This window comes from Sciurus carolinensis, chromosome 1, assembly GCF_902686445.1.
Source record: "Sciurus carolinensis chromosome 1, mSciCar1.2, whole genome shotgun sequence".
NCBI classification, from domain to species: domain Eukaryota; kingdom Metazoa; phylum Chordata; class Mammalia; order Rodentia; family Sciuridae; genus Sciurus; species Sciurus carolinensis.
Window position 1 is genome coordinate 137,034,752 of NC_062213.1, and position 12,239 is coordinate 137,046,990.

At 35.1% G+C, this 12,239-nt stretch overlaps 1 protein-coding gene across 1 annotated transcript in view; it reads left to right on the forward strand.

Annotated features, from left to right (window-relative positions):
* Nucleotides 1-12,239, forward strand: part of Col24a1 (collagen type XXIV alpha 1 chain) — a 391,233-nt gene that overhangs the window by 373,538 nt on the left and 5,456 nt on the right. Inside the window, exons 58-59 of the mRNA XM_047523663.1 lie at nt 3,840-3,949; nt 6,644-6,853. Coding sequence (XP_047379619.1) covers nt 3,840-3,949; nt 6,644-6,853 — 320 coding nt within the window. The remainder of the gene's footprint in view (nt 1-3,839; nt 3,950-6,643; nt 6,854-12,239) is intronic.

The following is a 12,239-nucleotide window of genomic DNA, read 5'->3' on the forward strand; positions in this document are numbered from 1 at the left end:
TGTGAAATGTTCCCTTTATTTATCTTAATAAAATATTTAGCTTTTATAGATACTTCCTACCCTATATTAATATAAAAACTAAAATAATATCTATAATTATAACTGCCTATAACAGTTCTAAGCTTGATTCTTTCCCATATTTGAGGGCATAAAATTCTATAAAATTGATAGGAAGAAAGACATTGTAAGATAAAATCAGTATGAAATCAAAATTCACATTGTGTCTTTCTTATAGTAGAAATAGCTAAGTGGTGTGGAATGTGTAGTATCAGAAAGGTCTTTATGTCCCCAAATACTCACATCACTAGAGATGACAAGAGTTATAGAGGAAAGGGAATATGATTAAAAGTGGAGTGAAGGCATCTCTGAGATGTGGGCATTTCTGCCACGTTCCACGTGGATGAGAAAAGGGTTAACTGCCAGAGGATGGTGTTGGCTATAAATCAATCAATTACCCATAAACTTATATAATCAATATAATGAGAGGGGGCGTGACGGAATGGGGCCGTACCAAATCTGGCCTCTAACACAGAGTAGCCCAACTCTCTTTTATTTATAGTCACAGGTAAAGGGGCCCTGGCCAGGAGGGACTTCTGTGTTGAACAGGATGAGGTGGAGTTAGAGGAGTCGATTTGCTCAGAGAAACTATTATATAACCAGGCAGGGAACCACTCCCACACAGTGCTACATACTCCCCAGCAATCTGGAACAGACCTCCCTGGCTGCCAGTTCCTACAAATCAGACCCCTGCGTCCCATGGCTCAACCTCACCTGATTCTGCTAGATAAGGATGGCTCCCCACACTGAGTAAGTGACATTTGAGAGCTATCAGAAGGAGAAAAGAGCAAACTCCAGGAATCTAAGGAAAGAGCTTTCCAGACTTAAAGCACACACACAAAAGCCCTGAGCCCAGGAGTATAGTTAGCATGTTCTAGAGTTAGCAGGCAGGCCAGTGTGTCTGGAAGAACTAAATTGAAGACTTGTAGGAAACTAAGTCAGAAAGATATCAAGAAACCAGATTATGTAGGACCTGCTAAACTACTCAAAAATATCCAGCTTTTGAGAAATCATTGAAAATTTTTGAGCAAAGGAATGAAATAATTTGACTTGGATTTTTAAAGGATTACTCTACTTGATGTGTTGCACATATAATGAAGACAAGGGTAGAAGCAGGGAAATCACTGAGGAGGCTATTGAAATAACTCAGGAGGGGAAAAGAAAAAAGAACCAACAAACCGAGAAGAGATAATGATCAGTTGGACTAGAGTTGATCACATAGGATCAACTATAGTAACCAATGGTCAGAATTTTGTATCTCTTTAAAGGTGAAACCAGCAGATTTTGTTGACAGATTAGATGTGGGCTATGAGAGAAACAGAATGGTAAAAAATGACTCTAAGGCTTTGAACTATAGAAGGGTGGAGTTGTTAACAGAGATGGAGAAGACATCAGACTTCAGAAGAAGCAAATGTGAACAAAAGATAAATAGTTCAATTTGGATATATTTAGTTTGAGATATTTAGTTTGACATTAGATTTTCAAGTAAGACTGTCAACTGGGTAATTGGCTATTCCACTAAAAAGGTCAAGAGAGAGATTCTGGCCAGGGGTAAAAATTATGAATGACATTCATAATATAAATGACATTTTTATACCTTGACTATTTAAGATTACCTAAATTGTAGGTAAAGAAAGAAAAGAGAGCTGGGGATACAGCTCAGTTGGCAGAGTGCTTACCTTGCAAGCACAAGGCCCTGTGTTCAATCCCCAGCACCACAAAAAAAAAAAAAGAAAGAAAAAAAAGAGATCTAAAAACTGTGTCCTAGAGCTATCTGATATTTAGAGATCGGGGAATTAAGGGAAATTAGCAAGTGATAGTTTAAGAAGCTATAGTTATCCACAATTCAGGAATTACGTCATAAATAGATTTTCTGAACGCAACCACAAGCCAGAAACTAAAATCTTCAAAGAAAACGTTCATTGGTTTCACCAGGATGGGTCAGTGGGTGATACAACAATGATGAGTGTTTAAGGAGAAAATGGGGAGAATGATCTGCAGATAGCAAAAAAGACACCTTCCAACCTCCAGGCACAGTGTTGTAGGGGCTGCTGCAGAAGTTGAAAGGGTTCTAAGGGAAGCAGTGTCCTCAGGGGAGAGCCAGTTTTAAGTTAGAACATTTAGGCTCACAAAAACATATTGTTATAAGACCTTATTTAGAGCTCCACATAACCTGAAAGAAGTTATGGATCCCCTGTCACTTCATCATTGTATAATGTAATGCCTAAATTCGAAGTATTCCACCTCATATAACAATGAGAGTTTGTTTGATAGAAAACCTTTCATAAAATTTATATTAGCTCATAGTAGGAGGAAAGCATGTCTAGGAAGAGGAAAGATGGTGAGTGAAGATCCATGTTTACTCCCTTAGATAAGACTGGAAGGCTGCATTAGAATCTGGTGAAGAATCCAGCAATAATTTCTACAAACTTTAAAATATTCAAAATTCTGAGGAAAAAGGACTAAGAAGGGTAGCTCTCCTTTACCCCATTCTTCCATATTTCAACAGTTTAGTGGTTCTCCAGATATGTTCCCTGGATCAGAATTAGATTTTTTTCAAAATGCAGATTCTCAAGCCTCACCCCAGACTTAATGAATCAGCCACTCCAGTGGTGGAGCCCAGTTATACGTGCTTTGACAGATGGTTCGATGTGCACTAAAATTTAAAAATCACTACATCAGAGGACAGTTCTTACTCTTTGGGCTACCTATTCAGCAAGTATGCATTTTGGAGGATTAGTAGAATAAGAAAGAGGAATATACCTAAAGCCTGTTTTTCAAAGTTAGAGGAAGCCCATGATGAACTAGAGGAATCTTTACTATGTGGTAAAGGTGGAATGGAAAAGCATCTTACCTATTATAGAAAGTGATATTTGACAAAAACTGGTTGTTTTGCCTTTTGAATGAAAGACACCAGGACTGCCTTTAAAAAAAAAAAAAAAAAACTCCTATTCTTCATATTTGGAATACAATGCTATTTCAATATTTAGAGTCTATGGGCTGGATATATAGCCCATTGATAAGAGTGCTTGCCTTGGAAGCACAAGGCCCTGGGTTCAATCCCTAGCACCTCAAAAAAAAAAATATTCATAGTCTACTATTCTGTAATTAAGATGCTACCACAATGCTTTTCAATCTAAGTATTTCCTGTAGTCTGACTTTAAGCCTCATTTTACTCCTGGGCACTCAGTGGACACAAAGATTGGCAGGCTTACACTAACTATAGTTACTTCTGTTTTTCCCACTTACAAATCTCAAGAAAGTACAGAAAGTGATGGCCATTTAACTGCATATTTTTCCTTCTGAAACAAACCAAAAAAATATTTTATTCTATTTTTATTTTAATTATCAGCATTACTCACATACTTTCCTTAGAGAAATTAAAGTTGTTTATATACACATATTAAAAAAATATTTGTTAAACTCTATAACAATATAGAACAGAAATATACACAGATACCTCATTAACTTTCTCAATTATGTAACTTTAGACATTCACTTTTAGTTAAGCTTTTGTTTGTAGAATGAAATAACAAATTCAGTCATTCTGTCATTGTGATTTTAATTATGAAATACCCTTAAATAGGTGTGTGAAAAATAGTTTTCAGTGTCAGTTTTACACAAAACTTGCAGTTTTCATTCATTCACTAAATATAAATGTTTCTAATCTTTGAAGTATTTTAACATGTAAGACTATGATAATATATAAAGTATGCATTATTATATGTATCATAGTTTAGCATGACACCTAAATAACTTTGTGTTTTACTATAAATTAATAGGAAAATACTGGATTGATCCAAATCTTGGATGCCCTTCAGATGCCATTGAGGTTTTCTGTAATTTTAGTGCTGGTGGCCAGACATGTTTATCTCCTGTTTCTGTGACAAAGGTATGTACTGAATTTTAGAACATATGTCAGTATGCTGCACAGTATCTATAAACAATGATTTTTTAAAATTTTGCCACTTCACGTAATTATGAATTTTAAGCATGAAGTCAAGGTAGTCTTCATTATCTATCATGTCAAGAAATAAATTGTTTTTTAAAAATATTGAATCAGTGAAATTTGACATTTTGATCATGCTTTTTTATGATTGGCTCGGTTTGACTTATCTATTGATCATGTTTTTTAAATTCCTCAAAAACTTGTGCAACATAGATTGTTTTTATACATGATATGCATTAGAAAAACCTTAAAGAACTTCAGTGTTTGTAATCATTAATGTGCTACCTAAAGTTTTGCTGGAAATTACATCATCATCAATAAAAGAAGAATTTTGCCCCAACAGCGTGCTATTTTTGGTGACTGGACACAAAATATCTTCCTAAATATCCACTTAATACTATTTAAACTTTCTTTCAAGTAGAATTCTATAAACTATTTAGAATAAACACAAATGAATTCGGTATAACACTAGATGTTATATAACAACTATCTATAAAACCTAAAACTTCATTTAACTTACATGTTGCAATCAAAACTACACTTCTTTTTCTGATTAAACCAGCTTGTTAAATTACCAAGATTTAATTCTCATTGGCAAAGACCTGACAAATGTACCTATTGTGTGTTTCATCATCATATAAAGGCAGCAGCTAAAATGTATAGTCGCCAGCAGCTTATTGTTGAACTACCTTCTTCACAACTGGGCGTTTCCTTGTAATAGGCACTAGTTTCTTCCTGAAACAGAGGGAAGGATTCTTCCATTCCTAGGAAAATCATGTACCTCTAATAAAGAACAACCTGATAGTGCTACATCCAAAATATCTACATGATCATCCTCAACCCCTTGGAAGTCGACCCAGGATTTGTATTTGTGCAAAGGAGGTACCAGTTCTTCACACAGCTGCATCAGTTCTCCCATTTTTTTCTGTCCATAAACTCAACCACAGAAAGACTAGGAATTGGGAACCTGTGTTCTAGTGCTACCTAGGAAATGAAACTGCAAGCCAGCAAAGAGGGCATACTGCAAGCAAGCATTAGGCTAGGTAAATTGCATTTGTCACTTCTAATCCTCATAACAACCCTTATCAGGTTGTTGTTAATCCCACTTTACCAGCAAGGAAACTAAGGCTCAGACAGGTTAAATATTTTACACATTTCTGATTCTGATCTGTAAAATGAATGAATTTATCTTTTTAAACCCTAATGTTCCTTATGATCATTCTTCTATGTTTTGATTCCTGTGCCCTTCTTTTGCCTTTCCTCTCTTTGTCAGGGGTTTGTTGTTCCTGCTGTTTTTTTTTTTTCCCCTATTACCTCATAATTGATATTTTATAATTTTAGGTTTGAAAATTCATACTAATTCCTCATGAAGGATATTTCCATTCACTTACAATATGGCTACCCCCTTGCTTGAATAATGATAAAAGGATAATAATAATGCCTAGAGCTATAGAAAAATTTGCTTCCCTGTCTAGGTCTGGAAAATGTGCCATCAGACCTCAAAGTTCCAAGTTTAGCTTTTTTTTTTTTTTTTGGTACCAGGGATTGAACCCAGGGATGCTTAACCACTAAACCATAGGCCCAAACCCTTTTTATTTTTTATTTTAAAACAGGGTCTTACTAAGTTGCTTAGAGTCTTGCTAAGTTGCTGAGGCTGGCTTTGAACTTTCGATTCTCCTGCCTCAACCTCCTGCCACTAGGATTACAAGTGTGTGCCACTGGACCTGGACAGTTTTGCCCTTTGTTGTTCATTTGATTTGTTAATAATTATTCATGCATTCATTCATTCAATAAATATTAATGATAACTTGTGACTAGAATTGCTTTAGGGGCTGACAACACAAAGAATACGATTTTATCCTTGTCCATGAAAGTTCTTTTGGTTAAAATTATTCAACCAAGTTATTAGAGTTTATAACTTATCTTTGGGAACTCACAAAAAATCTTAAATCAAGGCATCCACAGAATTTCAGATTCTTAGCTGGGTGCAATGGCACACTTCTATAATTCCAGCAACTTCAAAAGCTGAGGCAGGAGGATCAAGAACAGTCCCAACAACTTAGTGAGGCCCTAAGCAACTTAATGAAACCCTGTCTCATAATAAAAAGAAAAAGGGGAGGGGATGTGGCTCAGTGGTAAAGTACCTGTGGGTTTAATCCCTAGTACCAAAAAAAAAAAAAAAAAGAATTTCAGGTTCCTATGAAAAAAATTACTAAAGCATTAATCTAAAATGAATTATATTACATTGTAGGTAATAATATAAAAATTATCTTCATTTTTATGTTATAGATAGTAGCTCAATGGTATGCTAGATCCAGTTCACATAGACTCAAGAAAGGCTTTATTAACTTCTCATCCCAATTCCATGTTCAGTGACATAACCTTGGTAGTCTGAAATCAACTATGCTGGCAATATTTTCAACAAGGAAATGAGAAAATGCTTTAAAACAGCACCCTTCCCCAAACCCCCAAGAACCTGTGGTTAAACATTTATCAGCATACCACCAACTAGCACTTATATTCCAAGAAAAGAAGTTTTCTCAGTCTGCCTTTCAAGGACTTTCCTCACGTTTCCCCAAACTAGAAGTTTCTAAATTGCCATATCTCATAACCTACATATTGTTTCTATGGTATTAGTTGGAGTTCGGAGTTGGGAAAGTCCAGATGAACTTCCTTCATTTACTGAGCTCAGAAGCCACCCATATCATCACCATTCACTGTCTAAACACATGGACAAGAGCACAGACAAGTGGCCCAGGACTGCCTATTAGTTTTAAGGGATGGAATGGTCAGATTTTTGAAGAAAATACTCTACTGGAACCTAAAGTGCTTTCAGATGACTGCAAGGTAAGAGAATGACACTTTTTAAATTGTTCAATATGACTAAAACTTGGTAAAACTATAAAGTTAGGAAGATGACTTTAACTACAAACTGAAGATACAGAAAGCCAGTAACTTTCTAAGTGCCTGTCTTACAACCCCACATTTTTCAAATTCAATTATTTGCTTAAATCTTGTATTATACCAAATTGGTTATTCATGGATTTTTACATGCAAAACAGGTATTCATACTTAAGTTTTATTCCCTATAGGAAATACATATATTTAAAAGGATGGATAAATATACAGATAGATAATAGAAAGATGGAGCATATAAACAGATTTCTTTCATGTGTTTTCACTGCTCTGATTCTTTTTTCTATTAGTTCTATTTAGTGATACATGATAGTAGAATCCATTTTGACATAATTATAAAAGCATGGACTATATCTCGTTCTAATTCAGTCCCTACCTAGTACCTCTCAATCCCCTTTCCTCTCCCCACCCCTTGCTCCTTCCCTCTATTGATCTTTCTGCCATTTACCCATAGTTATTTTGTTCTTGTTGTTGTTGTTGTTAATTTCTTGGGGATGAATTTGTCATTTCAATGGTGAGATTCACTATGGTATATTCATATATGTACATAGGAAAGTTGTCAGATTTATTCCATTGTCTTTTCTTTTCCCATCCCTGCTCCCTTCCCTTCATTTCCCTTTGTCTATTCCACTGAACTTTTATTCAACCCCTCCCCACACCCCTTATTGTGGGTTACCTTCCTCATATCAAAGAAAACATTCAACCTTTGTTTTTAGGGGGATTGACTTATTTTATTTTGCACAATAGTCTCCAGATCCATCCATTTACCAGCAAATATCATAGTCATTCTTTTTTATGACTGAGTAATACTTCATTGTGTATATATACTACATTTTCTTTATCCATTCATCTGTTCAAGGGCACCTAAGTTGACTTCATAGCTTAACTATTGTGAATTGTGCTGCTATAAACATGGATGTGGCTGCATCACCTTTGTAAGCTGATTTTAAATCCTTTGAATATATACCAAGGAGTGAGATAACTGGGTCAAATGGTAATTCCTTTTCTAGTTTTTTGAGAACTCTCCATACTGCTTTCCAGAGTAGTTGCACCTATTTGCAGTCCCACTGGCTATGGACCTTTTTCCCCACATCCTCACCAACATTTATTGTTACTTGTATTCTTGATAATTGCCAGCCTGACTAGAGTAATATTCAGGTTACACAAAGAACTCAAAAAACTTAACACCCAAAAAATGAATAACCCTCAATATATGGACAAAGGAACTAAACAGACACTTCTCAAAAGAAGAAATACTAACAGTCAACAAATATATGAAAACATGTTTAACATCTCTAGAAATGAAACTACATTGAGATTTCATTGCTATGATTCTGTATCTCAAAACTGCATGATATAAATTATAGAAGCAAGTCAGTATTATTTTATTTTGCTAGTCCCTATATAATTAAATATAAATATATTTGTAGATTGGCTGTACTAGTCAGTATTTGAATTGTAGCTCACTTTTCCTATTAAAATTACTAATGGATGTTTTATATTTGAGGAAAGTGATAGTGTCTGGATTTCTATTAAAATCTGTCCAGGTCAAAGCCTATGTTTTTAACCCTCATACTTGGCTGATTTTCACAACCACCCTGTACTTCCCATCTCTTTTTATTTGGGGGTTTTGGTTATTGTTGTTTAACTCATGCCTTTCCTTTTCTCTGAAATACCTTTCTCTGTATCTCTTTTTTTTTTTTTATCTTTTTTTATTATAAACAAATGGGATACATGCTGTTTCTCTGTTTGTACATGGCGTAAAGGCATACCATTTGTGTAATCATAAATTTACATAGGGTAATGTTGTTTGATTCATTCTGTTATTTTTTCCCTTCCCCCCACCCCTCCCACCCCTCTTTTCCCTCTATACAGTCCTTCTTTCCTCCATTCTTGCCCCCCTCCCTAAACCTAACTCTAACCCTAACACTTACACCTCTCATCCCCCATTATGTATCATCATCCACTTATTAGCAATATCATTCGTCCTTTGGTTTTTTCAGATTGGCTTATCTCACTTAGCATGATATTCTCCAATTTCATCCATTTGTCTGCAAATGCCATAATTTTATCATTCTTTATGGCTGAGTAATATTCCATTGTATATATATACCACAGTTTCTTTATCCATTCATCAATTGAAGGACATCTAGGTTGGTTCCACAATGTGGCTATTGTGAATTGAGCAGCTATGAACATTCATGTGGCTGTATCTCTGTAGTATGCTGATTTTAAGTCCTTTGGGTATAGGCCAAGGAGTGGGATAGCTGGGTCAAATGGTGTTTCCATTCCAAGTTTTCTAAGGAATCTCCACACTGCTTTCCAAAGTGACTGTACCAATTTGCAGCCCCACCAGTAATGTATGAGTGTACCTTTCTCCCCACATCCTCGCCAACACCTATTGTTGCTTGTATTCTTGATAATCGCCATTCTAATTGGGGTGAGATGGAATCTTAGGGTGGTTTTGATTTGCATTTCTCTTATTACTAGAGATGTTGAACATTTTTCCATATGTTTGTTGATTGCTTGTAGATCTTCTGTGAAGTGTCTATTCATTTCCTTAGCCCATTTGTCAATTGGATTATTTGCATTCTTGGTGTAGAGTTTTTTGAGTTCTTTATAGATTCTGGAGATTAGTGATCTATCTGAAGTATGATTGGCAAAGATTTTCTCCTATTCTGTAGGCTCTTTCTTTGCATTGCTGATAGTTTCCTTTGCTGAGAGAAAACTTTTTAGTTTGAATCTATCCCAGTTATTAATTCTTGCTTTTATTTCTTGTGCTATGGGAGTCCTGTTGAGGAAGTCTGGTCCTAAGCCGACATGTTGAAGCTCTGGACCTACTTTTTCTTCTATAATCTGCAGGGTCTCTGGTCCGATTCCAAGGTCCTTAATCCATTTTGAGTTCAGTTTCGTGCATGGTGAGAGATATGGGTTTAGTTTCATTCTGTTGCATATGGATTTCCAATTCTCCCAGCACCATTTGTTGAAGAGGCTATCTTTTCTCCATTGCATATTTTTGGCCCCTTTGTCTAGTATAAGAAAATTGTATTTATTTGGGTTTGTATCCATGTCCTCTATTCTGTACCATTGATCTACTTTCTATTTTGGTACCAATACCATGCCATTTTTGTTACTATTGCTTTGTAGTAGAGTTGAAGATCTGGTATTGCGATACCCCCTGCTTCACTCTTTCTGCTAAGGATTGCTTTAGCTATTCTGGGTTTCTTATTCTTCCAGATGAATTTCATAATTGCTTGCTCTATTTCTGTAAGGTACGACATTGGGATTTTAATTGGAATTGCATTGACTCTGTATAGTGCTTTTGGTAGTATGGCCATTTTGACAATATTAATTCTGCCTATCCAAGAACATGGGAGATCTTTCCATCTTCTAAGGTTTTCTTTAATTTCTTTCTTTAGTGTTCTGTAGTTCTCATTGTACAGGTCTTTCACTTCTTTTGTGAGATTGATTCCCAAGTATTTTATTTTTTTCGAAGCTATTGTGAATGGGGTAGTTTTCCTAATTATTCTTTCCAAAGATTCATCACTTATGTATAAAAATGCATTAGATTTATGTGCATTGATCATATATCCCTCTACTTTACTGAATTCACTTATGAGTTCTAAAAGTTTTCTGGTGGAATTTCCTGGTTCCTCTAAGTATATAATCATATCATCAGCAAATAGGGATAGTTTGAGATCTTCTTTTCCTATTCATATCCCTTTAATTTCTTTGGTCTGCCTAATTGCTCTGGCTAGAGTTTCAAGGACGATATTTAATAGAAGTGGTGAAAGAGGGCATCCCTGCCTTGTTCCAGTTTTTAGGGGGAATGCTTTCAGTTTTTCACCATTTAGAATGATATTAGCCATGGGCTTAGCATAGATGGCCTTTACAATGTTAAGGAATGTTTCCACTATCCCAATTTTTTCTAGTGTTTTGAGCATGAAGTGGTGCTGTATTTTATCAAATGCTTTTTCTGCATCTATCGAAATAATCATGTGATTCTTGACTTTAAGTCTATTGATATGGTGAATGACATTTATTGATTTCCTGATGTTGAACCAACCTTGCATCTCTGGGATGAAACCCACTTGATCATGGTGCACTATCTTTTTAATATGTGTTTGTATGCGATTTGCTAAAATTTTGTTGAGAATTTTTGCGTCGATGTTCAGTAAGGATATTGGTCTGAAATTTTCTTTCCTCGATGTGTCTCCGTCTGGTTTAGGTATCAGGGTAATATTGGCTTCATAGAATGATTTGGGAGCGTTCCCTCCTCTTCTATTTCATGGAATACTTTGAGAAGTATTGGAATGCGCTCTTCTTTAAAGGTTTTGTAGAACTTGACTGAGAACCCATCTGGTCCCGGACTTTTCTTTGTTGGTAGGCTTTTGATGACTTCTTCTATTTCATTACTTGAAATTGGTCTATTTAAATTGTGTATGTTCTCCTCATTCAGTTTAGGCAATTCATATGTCTCTAGAAACCTGTTGATGTCTTCGAAATTTTCTATTTTGTTGGAGTATAGATTTTCAAAATAGCTTCTAATTATGTTTTGTATTTTGATCGTGTCTGTTGTGATATTTCCTTGTTCATTCTGAATTTTAGTGATTTGGGTTTTCTCTCGTCTTCTCTTTGTTAGTGTGGCTAAAGGTTTATCAATTTTGTTTATTTTTTCGAAGAACCAACTATTTATTTTGTTAATTTTTCCGATTGTTTCTTTTGTTTCAATTTCGTTGATTTCAGCTCTGAGTTTAACTATTTCCTGTCTTCTACTACTTTTGGTGTTGGTCTTTTCTTTTTCTAGGGCTTTGAGCTGTAGTGTTAGGTCGTTTATTTGTTGAATTGTACTTCTTTTATTGAATGTGCTCCATGAAATAAATTTTCCTCTAAGTACTGCTTTCATAGTATCCCAGAGATTTTGATATGATGTTTCTTTGTTCTCGTTTACCTCTAAGAATTTTTTAATTTCCTTCCTAATATCTTCTGTTATCCATTCATCATATAGTAGCATATTGTTTAATCTCCAGGTGTTGGAGTAGTTTCTGTTTTCTACTCTTTCATTTATTTCTAACTTTAATCCATTATGATCTGATAGAATACAAGGTAGTGTCTCTATCTTCTTGTATTTGCTAACATTAGCTTTGTGGCATAATATATGGTCTATTTTAGAGAAGGATCCATGTGCTGCTGAGAAGAAAGTGTATTCGCTCTTGGTTGGATGGTATATTCTATAAATGTCTGTTAAGTCTAAATTATTGATTGTGTTATTGAGATCTATGGTTTCTTTGTTCAATTTTTGTTTGGAAGATCTGTC